The sequence below is a fragment of the Simochromis diagramma genome, unplaced genomic scaffold (genome assembly GCF_900408965.1).
Source record: "Simochromis diagramma unplaced genomic scaffold, fSimDia1.1 OVJJ01000421.1, whole genome shotgun sequence".
Lineage (NCBI taxonomy): Eukaryota > Metazoa > Chordata > Actinopteri > Cichliformes > Cichlidae > Simochromis > Simochromis diagramma.
In genome coordinates this window covers 898,340-916,196 of record NW_024387250.1, presented here as the reverse complement: position 1 = coordinate 916,196, position 17,857 = coordinate 898,340, and the positions used below count along the sequence as shown (strand labels likewise).

General features: G+C 41.8%; 2 protein-coding genes across 2 annotated transcripts; one reads left to right on the top strand and one right to left on the bottom strand.

Annotated features, from left to right (window-relative positions):
- The first annotated feature begins 1,014 nt into the window (after window positions 1-1,014).
- LOC120715037 lies at window positions 1,015-7,856 on the top strand. The gene is made up of 7 exons (XM_040001771.1): window positions 1,015-1,238; window positions 2,194-2,377; window positions 3,128-6,409; window positions 6,494-6,673; window positions 6,759-6,931; window positions 7,036-7,153; window positions 7,277-7,856. Exons 2-7 carry the CDS (start codon window positions 2,228-2,230, stop codon window positions 7,460-7,462), a joined length of 4,089 nt encoding a protein of 1,362 aa, XP_039857705.1. The 5' UTR covers window positions 1,015-1,238; window positions 2,194-2,227; the 3' UTR covers window positions 7,463-7,856.
- Window positions 7,846-17,500, bottom strand: LOC120715038 (zinc finger CCCH domain-containing protein 6). Its single transcript, XM_040001772.1, has 12 exons — window positions 17,039-17,500; window positions 14,782-15,001; window positions 14,520-14,642; window positions 14,207-14,435; window positions 13,952-14,094; window positions 13,737-13,865; window positions 13,498-13,612; window positions 13,293-13,402; window positions 12,989-13,212; window positions 12,486-12,901; window positions 12,188-12,376; window positions 7,846-10,485 (listed from the first exon to the last, which is right to left on the bottom strand). The coding sequence occupies exons 1-12, from the start codon at window positions 17,122-17,124 to the stop codon at window positions 8,990-8,992; spliced, it is 3,480 nt and encodes a 1,159-aa protein (XP_039857706.1). The 5' UTR covers window positions 17,125-17,500; the 3' UTR covers window positions 7,846-8,989.
- Window positions 17,501-17,857: the final 357 nt, after the last annotated feature.

Here is a 17,857-nt window from a genome sequence, read left to right as displayed (position 1 = left end):
ATATATGCCGCCTGGTGTTGCTGTGTGACAGCGCAGAGGAACCTGAACAATTCAGCCAGCTGGAGGGGGCAGCTCAGACTGTGGCTAAAGCTACTGAGAACATGGCAGCAGTGGCTTCCAGGTATGTACTGTTATGAAAGTCATAATGTATAATACTTCAAATGAAGCAATAGCCTGCAGAGAGGAAAAAAGTATCTTTCAGTTTAACCTTTTCTTGTAATTTCCTGCATCTTTGGAGCTAAAAGAGGCCGCCCGAACACATAAGATATCAATGGAAAGGCCAGGATGTCCTCTATTGGGGACATCAGGAAGGGTAGCTCAATTAAGTCACAAGATATAGACCAAAAACAAATGTCCATTACACAGGATCTAAATGAATAAGCTGGCTCTCAGGAGGATATAAGAAAATCAAATTTAATTATTTAATCTGTATGAAACTGAAATGTGTAAAACAACCCAAATTCTGGGAAAGTGAGGACACTTATGTTTATGTAAGAGAATGCAGAGATTCACAAATCTCAGGCATTATTCACAATAGAACATAGAACACAAATTAAATGTTTGAACTGAGAAAAAGGACGATTTTTGAAAACTGTTAGCTAATTTTGAATTTTATGGATGCAACATGTCTCAAAAAACTGGGATGAAGGCAACAAAACAGTGGAAAAATAAGTGTTACTCAAGGGACATTTTACAGTTAATTAGATAAACTGGCAACAGGCTGGTGACATAAATAAATGTTTTGTTTGTTTAAAAGTGAAAATGTATTTTAATTAATGTGAGCACTTAAATTCATCTTGTAAAGATGCCAGATTTAGAGTGGCTGGGTTTCCCAACTTTGGATAAAAATAATATAGCAGAGGCAGCAGCATGTAGACTAATAATGTGGACAAATCAACCCCGACAAACACCATGGTATTTCATAATTAAAGAAGAAACCGTTTAACAACAAAGTAATGTCTTTTGTGTTAACTCGTTTTTTAAAAACGTGATTACAAAACAATTAAAATGAAAATAAATATGTTGGTCTGCTGGTAGTGAAACACAGGCTCCTCTGGTGACTCTTAGAGGGAGGAGGGGACCTCAGAAAATAGCAGCTGTTAATGGCTTTTTGAACTGGGAGGAGGTGTTAACAATCCACATGAGGACTTCAAAGATCTGCTCCATAAAAGCCAGTCTAATCTTCATACTGGGTATTCTACAAACACAGCACTGCAACTTTAGACTTTAGACACAAGGTTGGACAACTTGAGTCATTTTTGTTTTGCTTTTGTTTTATTTATTTTTAAAATGAAGGCAGCAGATTTGTTTTTAGCATTAAAGTGTGGGGCAGTGATGCTAGTGTTAGCATTGTTAGCATATTACTTTCAAGAGGCTAGCGGAGGATTAGGGCTTCATTTTACTGAAAGGTCCCGTCATATTCTTCTTATACCTGATATAATCATCTAAGGCATTTTAAGGAAGTGAAGATCAAGTTAAAATGTCCTTGTGTACCACCAACATTTCCTTTAAAGCTCTCCTTAGCAGTAGCAGTACTACTGCGCTAAACCATTGACTGTTTTCTACAGTCAATGGGCCAAACACAGAGAAATCCAGGTGGCTAGCCCTTCTCTATAACCAATTGGATGGCTCATTTCCATTGTTCCTTTTAATTAAATTCTTTTTCCATTTCAAGTATTTATTGATGGCTTAATAATTCATTTAGAATTATTAGCTTACCTTTTGTTGTCTATTAAATCATTTAGTAAGGTGTAATTATTAGTGAAGACTTAACAATTATTTCATAAATACTTTGATAAATGAATATTTTATTTCATTATTAATTAATAATTCATGAACAGCTCTAATTTGATGTGCATCACTCTCCTTTATGATCCTCCATCATTTTTCTCCCAAAATAAAGAGAAACTTCGATCAAACGATGATGGGCAAACAGTGGTAAACAGCCCTGTCCCAACTTCTTGAAACTTCTCGTGTTATTGCCATCAAATTCAAAACGATCTCATATTCCTTCATAACATGTCTCAGCTTAAACATTTTATTTTTTATGTCTTCTATTATGAATAAATGTGAGTTTGTGAGCTCTGTAAATAATTGCCTTTTGTTTTTATTTACTGTTTATACAGCATCCCAGCTTGGTTGGAATTGTGTTTGTATATATTATCTGATGAACAGCAGACTCTTTACTTCTAGGCAAATACGTGAGACGGAGGATGAAGTTTTTCACATGGAGATGTCCTCCCTGCTAGAGTCATTCGCTGTGTGTGGGCAGCATGTCCTGCTGGCAGCTCAGAAACTGAGTATCCAGCCAAGTTTAACTGAACACAGAGAGGAGCTCGTCACTGCTACACAAAACGTTTTCCTCGGAATAGTCAAGGTAAAGTAGACAACAAAAAAAAAAAGCTGTCTGCAACTGTCCTAAAAATTATACCCAAATTAAAGCAGAGAGAAAACAAATAAGGTTAAAGCACTTAAAGGTTTCATTAGATTCATCTTAGGCAGCTACATCTGCTTTTACTTTCTCAGAGGTTTCTTAAATGTTGACATTATTTAAAAACAACAGAAGACTCCCACACCGTCTGTTTTTAATTCACATGTGGAGAATCTCAGCAACTCAGCCATCATCTTTAGCCTTCTGGTGCTGTTGTGTAAAGAACATTTTTTTTCCATCGTTAATTTTTAAGTACAATAATTCTTTCCTGTTAGCTACTCACTGACCTTATCTGACAATGTAGAAACTTTCTCCTCTGTTTCACTTTCAAAGTCTGAGCTGGCATAGCAACATATAATTCCGAGCATTATAACGATTTTAGCATTGAATCTGAATCACAGTTGGAAGCTCAGAAACCAAATTTCATGGCGATCCAAAGGGCAGCTGTTCATACAGTTCACTGAAGGTTTTCAGCCAAATGCAGCATAAAACCAAAGAGGCTCACCAAAGCCTATAGATGGATGTGTTTACATTTTGTCGTATTCTGTCAAAGCTGTTGAAATATTTCGATCATGGCCAAAATCTTTTAACTTATTGATTTACTGACAGTCTGACACCGTATTTTCATACTTCTTAAATAGGTACAGTAAGCTGTAGAGCAGCAGTAACACAGTGACTTTTACCTTCTGCTCCTAGGTTCTGTTGGTGGATGATGATGCTGCTGTAAGGAAAGTTATAGCTGCTGCTGATCAGGTTTTGGAGTGTCTCTCTGAAGTTGGCTCCTCCTCAGATATCAAGTCTCTTCTTAAATCTTTCCAAATGTTTTCTGAGGCTCTTCTCGCCTTTAACAGACTGACAATGGAGAGAGCAAATTCCTTACGGGATCCCAGACAAACCAAACAACTCCTCGATTCCTTGGACACCCTGAGGAGGTGCATCTCCATGCTGCACACAGCCATGTGTACAACCATCAAACACCCTACCAATGAGCAAGCCCGAGAAGCCAAGAGGTACATTCTGGACAAAGTTCAGAATACTGTTGGTGACATTACAGCAACCCTCCAGAGTGACTGCCACGGAGGACCACTGGGGCCTTGTGGGTATTATACCTGGAAAAGTAACAGTCTATTACAACTGCTCACTAGTCCCTCCACCTCCTCAATCCGAGACAGCAGCTTTGACTGCTTGGTCAGAGATCTTGTGTTTCATTGCATGGTCGTGGCAAACATGTCTCGCAGAGACTTTCAGCAAAGAGTGGTTTTCCACTGTCGTCACATCCTGCAGTTCTGGTCTGACATAAAAAGGATTTTAAAGTCTTCTGAGGATTCTGCACAGAGCTTTGAGAAGACCTGCATTTTCCTGCGCCAGCAAATACTAATGCTTGACAAAACTTTGATGACTACAGTTCTGTATCAAGTCATGGACACACTTCTTGCGGCTTCCTCCACAGCTGAGCAACTTTTAGGACACATCTTGCTTTTAGATTCCTCTACAAAGCTGGATCTGAACTTTATTCAGTCGGAAGTTGAGGATTTAATTTCCTGCACTGACAGACTAATCCAGGTCGCCAATTTTACCTCAGCTATGGCTCTCGATGCTAAGAGTTTAGAGAATGTGGAAAATTCCCGAGCATGCCTTTCGAGACTCAGGGCTCGAATCGCTCCCCTTTCGCTGGACCTGGCAGATAATTCAATGCAAACTGCTCAGAAGCTTCGTGAAGTGTGTCAGAAATGGGAAGAGGAGACTGAGCAGCTTCAGGATGCTTTCAGTGATGTGATGGACATTAGGGAGTTCACCAGTATAGCTGTTAATGAGATGGTGAGTGATCGCCATGGATGTGACACAGCATACAGAGAACAAAGCTATGAACAGTTTAATGAACATGCAGCAAACCTGATTGGTCACATGAAGCTGGCGATTCACTCAGTGAGGAGGCATTTGGATAGAAGTGACGAACCCATCTACAGGAACGGCCTTTTGGTCCTCCTGAAGCAGGTTCAGTCATCTCAAGCCAAAGTAGCTGAGTCAGTCAGAAGCATGCTTAATGGATCCACGCTGAACGTGGAGGCATATTCTACATTTAGTGACAGCGTTTCCACCGTCATTGAGCATTTTAAGGTGCTTAGATCAGGATTGGATGGCCAACAGCATCCGCATCTCCTGAGCCCGCTGCGAGAGGGGGCTCGTCAGCTCGAAATCACACAGCCATGTCTGCCAGTCAAAGACAGCTGTGAACTGAGTGTGGACGATATGTTAAGAGGCTCGGATATTCCTTTTTTTGAAGTTTTGGAAAGAGAAACCAAACATGAGGAGAAGCACACAGATCAGGGACCCATAAAAGCCGAACCAGACCATAAAGTTGACAGCGATGATTTAACGTTCCCAGCTGTCTCCGATGAGCCTAAACTGATTCTCAAGCCTCTCAAATTTGACCTTTTACCCCTCTTGTATGAAGTTGTAACTGTGACTAAAGGGAAAGACGTGACACTGCTCAACCAGGCCTGCACCAGTGTTCTTGAGCTGTCAAACTGTTATGCCCAAGCTACAAAGGAGGCCTTGGTCATTGTCGATGCAGTTGACTGTCAGACTTTGGAAATCTTTAGGGCCGAGCTGGTGTCCCTGACTCCACTGCTCGTCCAGACAGCTCAAGAGACGGCGATGAGCTCAGCGATGAGCACGGAGAGCATCTTTAAGCACAGCACACAGTTTTCTGACCTTATTAATAACATTCGAAAGGTTTTGCTGCCAGCAGCTGGGACCTGGTATCACACTGTTTATAATGAGCTGCAAGGGAATCAACCAAATATACCAGCCAGTTCTGCACAGCAACTCAATGAAGCAATGACTTTATGTGCTGACGTGGTCCAACTCTTGACATCGTCAGATTTAACCACACAAAGTGATGGTCAAGAAACATTGAGGGTTTTACACAGCAAGCTTACCAAAGCACAGAACAACACAAGGCAACTGATAGATTTTTCCTCCGCATATGAAGGACAGTCAGATCAGCTAGAGGCACTTTGCATCCTCTGGAGTCTCTCCATTCAGATTTTGCTTAATTCTCTGGATAAGATTTTGGGAACATCGACTGCACTGAACCATTTGAACCCTCAGAAACAGCTCTCAGTGTTGTCTGAGAACTCGCTCCGAATCCAAGAGGCAACCAGGCTCACAAGCATAAACTGCAGAAGTGCTTATAAATCAAAGGAGTTAACCGGATACCAGGATGAACTGAAAAACCTGACTGAGGACTACCTTAAAGCTGCAGAAGAATTTGATTTAATGCCAGGCGTGGTGCACCTTGCAAAATCGGAATTCTTCCAGAGAAAACTTTTGATTACAATTCGAGTGCTTTTTGGTCATTTAAGCAAAGTGAATAAGGACTATGATACTACATTTCAAAATCTTCTCACAATTGCTCATTTCGCTGCTGAACACTTCAGAGAGAACAACACAGAAGATGCAGAGCAAAGGTTTGAACATGCGGCACAAACGCTTATTGAAAATGTAAAATCTGCTACCAGAAGAGTGGAGGACAGCTTAAATTACATCCATGACCCACGCACTCGCTCCAATCTGAGGTCCATTAATGACCACCTGTCTTTTCAGATCTCAGATATAATCTGCAGGGCGAGGCTCATGCTAGAGACTCACTACATTTGTGACACACTCAGTCTGGATGTGCAGATACGCTGTTGGTCAGCAAAAGCTCATTACGTGATGGAAGAGATCAGGAAGAAAGAAGGGATTCACCAAGAGGTTAAAGAGTACATAAAGGCTGGTCTACAGGGGAGAGCACCTGAGGATATTAGCAAAGTTTTGGCTAAAATCCCAACTAAAGTCAAAGAAGTGGAATTTACCTCTGACACAACAATAAATTCAAACGAGAAAGGCATTAAAGAAAATGTAGATGCTGCAAAAAGTAACATAAATATGGCATCTGGGGCCAAATATGGACCTGGAAATACTAAAAAAGATGTAAGTATCGCATAATTGATCAGATTTTATTGTGTAATAAATCCATCATGTCGCAATGAACCATGTCCTAATTCTTCTCTGCAGGATAGTGCTGCATCTGGCTCGTGCCAAGAAGTCTCTTCCCTGACCTACACCTCCCTTTTTCTAAAGCAAGAAAGCAACAGCTGGGATCCCAAGGACAACAGAATAGTCCAGGTGACCAGGAAGATGGCCGACACAGTATGTTACATGACTCAGTATCTGAAGAAGAAAGGCCCAATAGCGGTAATGACCACTAAAGGTCCCTCCACAACCGTCAACTAGATTTGCAGGCAAACTAATCTACAATCTTTGTTTCTTTTTTCTTTAGAATAAAGAGGCTTTTGTTTCTGCAGCCAAAGATGTGATCTCAAACTGCCAGTCAGTTACCCAGTTTATCAGAGTTATTGCCAACCACAGCCTCGACAAGCAGTGTGCAGTTGAACTCTCGCTAATTGTTGAGCAGATTCTCACCATCACAAATCAGCTCAGCATCATTTCCAGGTCAGGAAATTTCAAGCAGAAATCACACACCGAAAACTAATAAAAGAAATGTTGAAAGGGGGAAAAAAGAAACATAATATGAGTATTTTCTTCTGCCTGCAAAGTGTCAATGCTGTGACTCCTGGGTGCAAATCTTCTGATGAGATCCTGGTAAAGAATGCACAAAATCTGCTCCAGACAGTCTTACGTGGGGTTCGAGCTGCAGAAACAGCATGCATTAAAGTAAATCCAACACCACAAGCACAAGCAGCAACTCTGGACTACAAATATATGATTCAGTGGCATCTTTTTATTATGCCCTATGAATTGCTTCCTTAAAACTGAACACTTGCACTCTGATTTCAGGGTCTGAAGCAGCCTGAGCCAAATTCGGATGGTGCAGAGGCTACAGCTTTGTGTTTCCAGTGGAAGAGAAACCTGGAGATCCATCGAGCCCAGCAGACCTCTAACCCAGATACAGATGAGCTGGGACTGAGGAAGACGTCAGCGCACCCTTTAGCCCCAAGTCTTGCCCCACAGGTTAATGTATAAGACAGCTACAACTGTATTTTGAAAAGGAAGAAAATAATGTTTCATGCATAAGCTGTGTGTCCTGCTCCGAGAAATCAGCTGCATGAATTGTATTAGAGCTGGTGGTTAAAAAAAAAGAAGCACAGCACGCACACTAAAATGACACATTGCAACACTGGTGTGTGGTTCTGAAATAAAACTGGTGCTGTTTCCTGTCTTTATTCCAGATATTTGTAACAAACTCACTGAAACGACTGGCATGTGTTGTAAAAATATCAGACAATATTATGACAACCATAACCACCATACCGACCCACGCTGACATAAAAAAACACCCCAAAACACACTGTACACATGATACAAAATAAGCATTTACAATGTGAATCATGAAAAGAACTTTTAAAAAAAAAAAAAAGGAAATAGCTTAGTTTCAGTCAAACAGGAATACCTCAAATTACAGACGGAGAACTCTGACCTAAACAAACCAATATTACCAAACAATATTCCATCTTACGTCTACAACTTTCAGTCTTTGTAGCACATGTATATTTATAGCCTCTTTTAGGTTCATATTCGACAAAATTCAACAGTAAAAATAGTCATCAAGGTCACATTTGTAACATATATACATACAACTGCAGTGTTATTAAGATAGTACTACTTTTCTGTATAATACACTGGAAAACTTTATCGATTTCTTATGCTGACTGACAGCGTGTTGGAAAACACGTAACATTTTCCCTGCTACTTACAAGCTTCTTCGAGAGATGTGAGGAGCAGCGATGTTTGTTAGAAAAGGTTACAACATCCTCAAAAGATTCAGACCGCCTGAACCAAAAAACAATGTAGTCACTAAAGACGGAAGTTGTCTATTTTAGTGCAAAGACTTCTGCAAGCTAGCTTAGGTGTAGAGTTTCAAAAGTGTGAAAAGGGAAAATTAGACTAATCTAATCGAAAACTCACATTGAAAATATTCAATTTTGATTATCTGACCCGAACGCATCAGCAACTGAAAAATGACAAATGTAAATGGTTTTAAAAAAATCCCTTATCATAAAGACAGGCATCAACATATACAGTAGATCTCAATATATGAAAGTGTCCGTGAATAAATATGTAAATACAAAAATCCCCCCCCCCGGGAAATTATTGTGTTTTTGATTACTTAGTATAAATCTCTCTGCGTGGAAAGTGACTATCAGGTCGTTCAATGGAACGAGCCCCAAGATGACTTAACAACACCTGGGTCAGGCTTTAGTAAAACTTTCACATCTTTTTATTTCCTCTGATTGTTTAGAACGTGTGTAAAAATGACACAATAGAAACCTTACCATACACACATTCAAAACACGCCTCTGAGCTTTAATATGACATAGTTACAGGGAACTATACTCTGTGTCTGTATCCAGCATCATCTCCTTACTGATAAACGTGTGGCGTAGTGTTTGGTTTTCTCATCATATAAAGAAATAAATAGATTTATGTAAAGCTAAATAAAGATTAATGTGTCATCAATAAACATATCTGTTGCAATCAACAGTTGAGTGTTTACTGACAGAAAGGGGAAGCGGTGGGGTCAAAAGTCTTGAACACATCTTTAAGTGTCCTGTCATCTGCCTCCTCCTCTTCCTCCTCCTCTGGATCTTCTTGTTTCGGTTCTTTCTCTGGAGCCGCCTCCTCTTCCTGTTCCTTCTTGTCCTCTGCCTCTTCCTGTGCTCCTGTAGAGCCCTGTCCTCCCTGCTTAGCTTGCCTCGGGTCAGTGTACTGGGGTCGGATTAGCCCAGCCAGAGCCTGGATGGGGAGATTATGTACAGCAGGGGGTTTGACAGGCGAGGCAGGAGGCACAGTGGGAGAAGTGGAAGCTGGAGTGTGATCTGCAGCATCTGTGCTTTTAGCCTCTTCGAACGAGCCGCTTCGTTGGGTTGGTGATAGTGACGGTGCTGGAGTGCTATCTTTCTTAGCAGCCTGTTTAAGAATCCCCGCCTTTTTAGGAGGCTCAAACTGCTCCTTCTGAACTTGCTCGGTTTGGGAACGAGGATCATACAGGCTGATGCCTCCCAGGATCGTAGTGGGACTCTCCAACCCTCCACCAGAGGACGCCAGTCGAGGAGCATAAGGTGGAAGTTTCTCTGGCTCTGGCTTGGCTTGGGCAGCGTGAGGAGAGGGACTGGCACTGGCCTTCTGTAACCTGGGGTCCAAAAGTCCTGCCCCAGAGGACTGCTCTTTCGGACCCAGCAGCTTGGAGTCCAGACTGGCTGTACGTTTGAGTCTGGGGTCCAAAGACTTTTGCTGGCGTGGGTCTACAGGTCTCTCTGTAGAAGATCGTGACTCTAGAGAACCGGTGGGCAGTCGGCTCATACGTTCCTTCAAACGTGCAGCTGCAAGTCTGGGATCAGATAGCGGAGGGCTGGAGACTGGGGGGTGGTCGGGCAGGCTTGTTCGGTTCATCTGAGCATCAGCAATTAGAGGTGGAAGAGGCAGGTTGATGGAGTGTTCCTGTTTGGGCACTAAGGAGGGGATGAGATCCTCAGGGGCCCACACAACTGTCTGAGCAAAGGCAGGCCGCTGGAGCAGAATGTCAACACGAATATGACTAAACTGCTTTAACTGGCATCGAGGGTCTCTCAGGACCACACCTGGGCTGGCATCTAAAGGAATGAGAACAGCCCTGTCCCTGAGTTCCCTCTCTCCTTCATCATCCTCCTCTCCTGTAAGAGGCTTTTGATGAACAGGATGGCTCTGCTGCCGATATGAGCTCGGTTCCACTGGTCTCATTTTCCTGGGGTCTCTGGAAAGCCGCGGAACCGAAGCGCCATCTGGCTCCTTTTTCATATCTGGGGGTCGCTGTCTAGGGTCAGCCTTGACACGTGGGTCACTGGGTGGAGCCCTTTCCTTAACGAGGCGGGGGTCACCCAGTGCTGGAGCCACCGGGGCGGTCTTGGGCTGAGACTGCTGCATCTCATTCTGTCTCTTCAGAGATTTAAGAATGGAGGAAACACAGCTCCCATCCTCATCATCGCTCGAGTACCAGTTTGTAGTTTCATCTGCAAAAAAACATGAATAAACAAATAAATCAGATTTAAAGGAGAGTCTTTTTTTTCTGTTTCAAATATCTTTTATTAGAAGCAAGTATCACAGTTGTTACAAGTTATTAGAACTTATGCCCCCTTTTTCTCTAAACAAAACAAGACAAAACAAAAAGATCCCCCGACTGCCAAAAACTTATATTTTCCCAAGATACGCAAGTAAAGGACGCCAAATTAGTTCGAAATCTTTCACATTGCCATTCATGGTATATCTTATTTTTTCAAGGTGAAGTGTATTTGTAAGCTCTGCAAGCCACATCTTTAACACAGGCCTTTCCAAAGCTGCAGGATCAGTTTCTTTGCGATGATCAGCGCATATGACATAAACCTTTTTTGAGCATGTTGTAATCTTTGTGTTTCTTTGGAGATCCCAAAGATAATTACTGTTGGATTTGGATCAATCTTGTTTTTAAGAATATTAGATAGATAAGTAAAAATGTCACACCAAAAACCCTGAAGCCTTGGACAAAGTGCAAAACTACTAATGTGTCATACATTTTTTCAGAGGGGAGAGCAGTCTGGATAAATTTTGTGAAGTCTTTCCCTTGAGTAATTTTATACTGAATTCAGCAACGACGAGAATTAATAAAAAGCGTATTTATGTTGCGTAAGACCTCCTGCCAAAAATCTTCCGATAGGGAGATCCCAAATTCCTTTTCCCACTCCTCTTTAATTGAATGAGTTGAAGGTACACTCATCTCCTGCAGTGAGTTATAGAATAATCAGATTCTCTGTTCGAACCCCCGGCTATCACTAAGGCATCTATCCAAGGTGTCAGACGGCATGCTTTCAAACTGCGGCAAATGTGTGCGGATATAATTTCGTAGTTGAAGATATCTAAAAAAAATGGCTGCGCGGTAGTCCAAATCTATCTTTTAACTGTTGAAATGACATGAAGGTATCGTTTGAATACTAGTCTTTTAATGTACGAATTCCCAGTTCATGCCACACGTTGAAAGCACCGTCTGCACATGATGGAAGGAAAGAGGGGTTAGCTGTAACAGGCATACTCATTGATAATGGTTTCAGTTTAAAGTGCTTAATTATTTATTTCCAAATTTGCAAAATGGTATGGATCACTGGGTTATAATTATAGTATGCACTTGTCAAGGGAGTAGGAGAAAGTAATATTCCACCAACATAGTAAGGAAGGCAGTCCTCCCGCTCCATCTGCAGACTATGGGGGAGTAACGCTGTATCATCCAGTAAGAGGGAAATTATTCTTAAATTTGATGCCCAGTAATAATGCATAAAGTTAGGTAGTGCAAGTCCTCCAAGGGATCCGTGTTTGCAAAGATGTTCTTTTTTTATTCTATGTGTAACAATAAAATAATAATAATTGCATGCAGCTTTTTGAAGAAAGCTATGGGCAGGAAAATTGGGATATTTTGGACCAAATACAGATATTGCAGGAGAAAGACCATCCTTATTGAGTTCACTCGTCCTATCAATGAGATAGGGAGTGTCCTCCAAAACTGGATGTTGTTTTTTAGCTTCTCCAGTAAAGGTAGAAAGTTTAAAGGAGAGTCTTTTTGGTGTTATCTGTGTATAAGCACTTATTCAGATAATTCTGAGTTGTATAGGTCACTTTGTTCCAATCTTGCTCCCTGGGTTTCATTTAATCTTAATTAACTCAATAAAGCCGTCCATGGACACTTGCCTCTGCTTGCATTTTCATCCTGGCCATCTGCTCTCTGTGCTTCACTCCCTTGTGGATTTGACTCTTGTTGTTGCTGCTGCTGTGTCAGGTGTAAAAGGATGGCTTTCTGTACTGCTGGTGGTAAAGACTGCAACTGTGACTCTGCACCAATCTGTTGCTGGAGGTTCTGTATGAAAGCCAGACTAGGGTCTACCAAATTGAAAAAAAACAAAGACACAAAGTTTTGCAAAGTCAGTAACAAGTAAAAGGCAGTTAACCTATAAGAACAGCTTATTAATTATATGCTTATATGACTCACCTCCTTGTTGACCAATGGTCTGGTTTCGGAGGAAGCTGCTAAGGAAGTCTACTGGGTTCTGACCCGCAGATGGAAAGGGGAAGAGATTTGGTGCGATCTGTAGATCTGGTATAGGGGGAAATGGAGGCCTCTGTATATTCATCTGCGGGTTGATATTAGGTCGGTTTCCATGGAAGGGTGGCGGCTGACTGGATGGGATCGGCGGCTGCATTGGAAATCCGTGCGGCAGGTGCTGCCCTGGTGGGCTTTGTGGCATCGGTGGTGCAGCGGTGTGACCCACGGGAACGGGTGATCCGGGGGGAGGAACAGGAGGAGCAGAAGAGCCTGAAGGCACCATGCTGCCGCTCTGTGTGTCCTCTGAACCTCCAGTAAACTCACCTGTGCATTCTCCTTGATTCTGAGGGTAGTTGGATCCACTGAAAAACAGAGTGCACTCAGGCTTAGGAGAAAATCAAAATTTTTTAAAGTCTGATCTGGTTTTGATTACAGATTACTCCAGTTACCTCAGACCGATTTTTTGTGCCAAGTCTACAGTTGGTTGAACCTTGATTTCAAAAAGAGAGGGGATCTTCTTCCCTGCTTGGCTATCTGTAGGACTGCTCTGACCAGGAGTGGGCAGCAGCCCAACCCCAGGAGGAGGCTTTGGAAGTGGGGAAATACCCTGTTTTCTCAGATCCTCCAGCTCCAACTCATCCTCCCGGGCATTCTCCTCTTCAGTATTAATTATCTGAATAAAGACACGGGAAAGAAGAAATAAGATAACCGCTGACAGAACTAAGGATGAGCTTCAACTATATTTCGTTTTACCTTATCGAGCAGCTCCTTGGTCACGTCGGTCAAAGCTTCATGGGAGAATTTGCAGTTGTCTCCTTGATAGCATTTGGCTCCGGTATGAAAGAACTTGCACGGGTATTCATGTGCAATCACAGGTTAAGGAACAGAAATAATTAAAGGGTGCAGTTTATGCAATCCAATTACACAAATATAATTAAGAACTATTAGTGAAGGATATTGTGCATGTAAATGCAGTTATCTCCTTTACTGCAGTATCCTTGAAGATAAAACTTACAAAGCTCCTTTTTCTTATCTGGTACAACAAGCTCGTGTTCAAATTTGCACTGCTCGCCCTGTATGAAGACATCACAAAATGTTTTTTTCTTTAATCTTTTAAGTTAGTTAGGACAGTATTTACCTTACTAAAAGCAGGTTTATGTTATAAAAACAAATTAAAGGGCATTAACGCTGCCGTACCTTGATGCACCGACCCTCCAGGAAATACTTGCAGATGTACCTCCCGTTATGTTCAACGGTGTGCTGATTGATAAACTCCTTGCTCATTATTGGCCGCTTCTTCTGGAAACCGGACAAATTTTTTCCTTCCTGTGACACAAAATTAGCAACAGCTAATTCACAGTGCAATTTAAACCAGCGATGGCAGAGTACAGTGAAATATTCAGCTCACATACCTGCGCCATGTCTTCCATCCCCTGTTCTCCCCCTCGACCTCGTCCGCGTCCTCCCCAGGGTTTACCCTTCAGCTTCTTGTTCTTGTTCAGCATCCCACGTCCTCTCCCCGGTCCACTCCCTCTGCCTCTTCCCCTCTGCCCGTCTGGAAATTACATTTTAACAAAAATGAGCAAACTCTCTTCACCCTTAAAGATGTTTGCGATACATCTCTGCCTATCGCATTGTTGTGTTTATAATTTAAAAAGCATTCGTACACTGTTGTTGCTTCATCCCCCTCATGTTTCCTCTGTTCATCTGGTCTTTAGCGTGCCGCCCCCTTCCCTGACTCGACGAATCTTTTGACTGCTGATACTCGGACATGTCGTCTTCATAATCATCCTCCTCGTCATCGTAGTCGTACTTGTCGTCGCTGTAGTCGCTGTATTTGTCGAAATCGCTGCTCTTGTACGGTGGGGACCTGTGTGAGTTGCCTCCCTTTGAATGCTTGTGGTCAAACCAGAGGGAGTGAATTATGTCAGACAAAAATGTTTGCATGAATATAAACACTGCGAGCTGTTCTGAACTCACCTGAGAGGACTGGCCATCAGACTCGCGATTAGATCCCAGGCCCTTTCTGCCTTTGGACCTTTCCGGTCGATCGTAGTCAGAGTCGTAGCTGTCGGAGCTGGAGCTGCTTGAGGGGGAGTGATGCTGAGGTGAGGGTAAACAGAATTAAAGAAAAATGAAACATAACATTAATTTTAAATGGGTTAGTTCACATTTATGCTCTAATTGCAAGAGCAGGAGGAGATATTTTAATGCAACAACAAGCTGTACAGTAGCATCTTACTTTCGGTCTGTCACGTCTCCTTCTTTTAGACTTCCTCTTCTCTCGGGTCTTTCTGTATCTTTTCCTGGAGTGTCTGTGAGCCTTTTCCTCTTTCTCTCTAATCTTCTCCTTCTCCTTTTCCTTCTCCTTCTCTTCATTCACCTCCGCGGCCTCCTTGTTGTCCTCTTCAATTCCAATCCCTTCATCATCTATTTCTCCATCTTCCAGTTCACCATCCTCTCTGGAAAGATAAAAGCAATATAAATACTCACTATTGACACTATTTTGGACAGACTTTAAATGTTTACAAATAATACATCAATTGTAGCTATAGTTAAACCAAAAAAGTAATGATTTGGAATAATCGGCTGTTTTTTCTGTTACAAATTTCCAAAAGATCTCAGGTTTGATCCCAGGAGGAGCCACAACTCCCCTGCGGGTCTTGTTATGTAGGGCACCTGATGTAAAAATCTACCAAAACATGTGGCGCTATCTGCCAAGAAAACCCCTTGTGAATGCTTTCTATACCGATAAATGAGGAGTGATTTGTCCCCCTGTAATTTTGCGACAAAGGATAACTATTACAAAGTCCAAGTAAAGTAACTGCAGGTAAAAAGCAATATGCTGAACACTGTTGGCTGAAACGCTCGAACACTCCTGCAAGAATTCTCCAAAAGAATATTTACTCTGACATACTGATTAAAATAGCCGGGAAAAGCTTGTGTGAGTATCCAGTGCTCGGCACAGGAATGCATTAAATGTTATGTTGGAACAGATGATTATCATTACAATCAGAGGATCACTTATTAGTTTGCAGAGCATTACTCATAACTCATAAGTAGTTTATACAACCTCATCCAAATGTAAAAATTTGATGTTTATCTACTGTAATTCACATATTTACAACTAAAATTAAACATACTAATACAGACTAAATATTCTAATCAATTTTTAATATGAAACAAAATCCTGGCAAATGTTTCAGTGTTGGCAATCTTTTCATTGTAAATAATTCCAGGTGATTTAGAAATACAGTGCTGGTGGGAGGGTGGAACAAAAACATTATGAAACAGATCCAATAAAGCAATCTAGGTCAGTTTTTACAGATACTAGCTGCCTCTTCCTCAGTCTGAATTAATCCAAAGCTAACATTGTGTATGTAAAGTTGGCTTTTGAGTTAATTGAAGCAGAACAGGCCTCAGGTTTAACAAGAAACATCCATCTAACCAGCCATTTTCTTAACGGTTTATCCAGCTTAGGGCCACAGGGCTGTTGGATCCTGTCTCAGCTGTCGCAGAGCAAAAGGTGGGGGACAATCTTTACAGGTCACCATCATCCTCAATGAAAAACATCTGCCAGGTAAAATATTTTATTTCAAATCACCTTTTTCTATTGTTGTAACTGCCTGTACAGCACATCTAACTGAGGACCAAAAGCAAATGATGAAAAATAGTAGCATCAGTGTTAGAAGGCAGTTTATAAGGACCTAATACAACTATGTAAATGTTAAATATTTACATTAAAGTGCATTTTCCAGTGATAAACAACACTAGGTGCTTCAATCATACCCGAAGCCCACACTGGAAATTATGTTTCTGCCCATTTTAAGAATTAAAAACTTAGAGGTAACAGATGCTCAAAGTCCAGGCTAGAAGTTGAGCCATCAAGTTTTTTTTCCAACCTAACACATGAGAAACTGGTTCACTTGGTTTTCTACAGTGAAAAAAATCTGTGAAATTACTTGATCAAAGATTTTTAACAGAAAACCAAATTGTTTGTCTTGTTTTTTGAACATAATGCAAAGCAAATCACAAGGACACAGGTATGGCCTACATCCTGCAGAAGCACATCATCTCAACTCTGCGTGAACCCTGCTTCAGCAATACCGGTAGTTGCCCAGTAGGGGGAGTACAGTATGAGGATGGGCGTGGCATTTACATCATAGTCATTTGCATAGTCTCCTGCAGATGGCAACAATGAAGCCATGAATCCCTGAGCTACAACAACAGAATGATGAGGTCTCTATGTTGCATGGAAATGATCATGAATGAGTCTCATCGACACGGTGATGTGTAATCGAGGCTGTGTGAACAGCGCCATTCAACTGCACCAAAGAGGCATGCAAAAAAATGTTAAGAGAGGGGGGAAAAGAAGTGTCTCTATATCCCGCAATTCGTGGTTAAAAGAGAAAACAGTAACACAAGCATGTAGACCCACAGCACTGAAATTGAAACGCACAGATGAGCGTATTAATAATTGCACAAGAATATTACTCGACCTTTCATCCCCTGCAAGCTCAGAGTCTGTCATGTTTTTGTCAAGAACAGGGGCTGGGGGACTGGAAACAAGGCTCACAGAAGCCATTGGAGAACGGATCTGCCTCCCTTTTCCCCGGTACAAGAGTGAATTAATTCAGTCACTCAAGGAGACGTTGGTTTGTGAGAGATGCTGGAAGATTTCAGACTGGAAAAGACTCACGGTGTTACATGTCTCGACAGAGACAGTAAACAGACACTCTCCTCTTTCATATCAATGACGTTTTAACTCTGTGAGCGCAGCTTGATACCCCGCTTTGCTAATGTCCCGTCGGTTGACAGCTGCCATGGTGAAATAGAGGAGACGGAGGGAGAAACAGACAGAAATGTAACCATGTTCGTTGATTTCAGCATCTTCATAGGCTTTCTCAACAGGGACATCATCTCAAAATGGCTTCTGAGTTCTGCAGCACATTCCTCGATTATGTATTCTCGGTGTTTTTATACTTCTGTCGGGATCTATCTAACATGGACACAGCAAACTCTGCCCGGCAATTGGTCAAAGCCAGCACGGGTAAGCAGAGCTGCCGTTCTTATTGGTTGAACGCAGTGTCGGTCACTTTCAACATCTGCAACAATGAAATGCATATCGCACTTCGCTTTTCCCTTTGTTTTCACTGTTGTCGCGTGTGTTATGCGCTTATAACCATCATACCTTACGCTGATTAACAAAATTAAAACACCTGAACATAAATATCTGTCGATTTATAAGCACAAACGCATTTCTTGTGTCGTTTAATATTTTTTTTACGCGAACGGGCTCGCGTAGTGGGACTTCACGC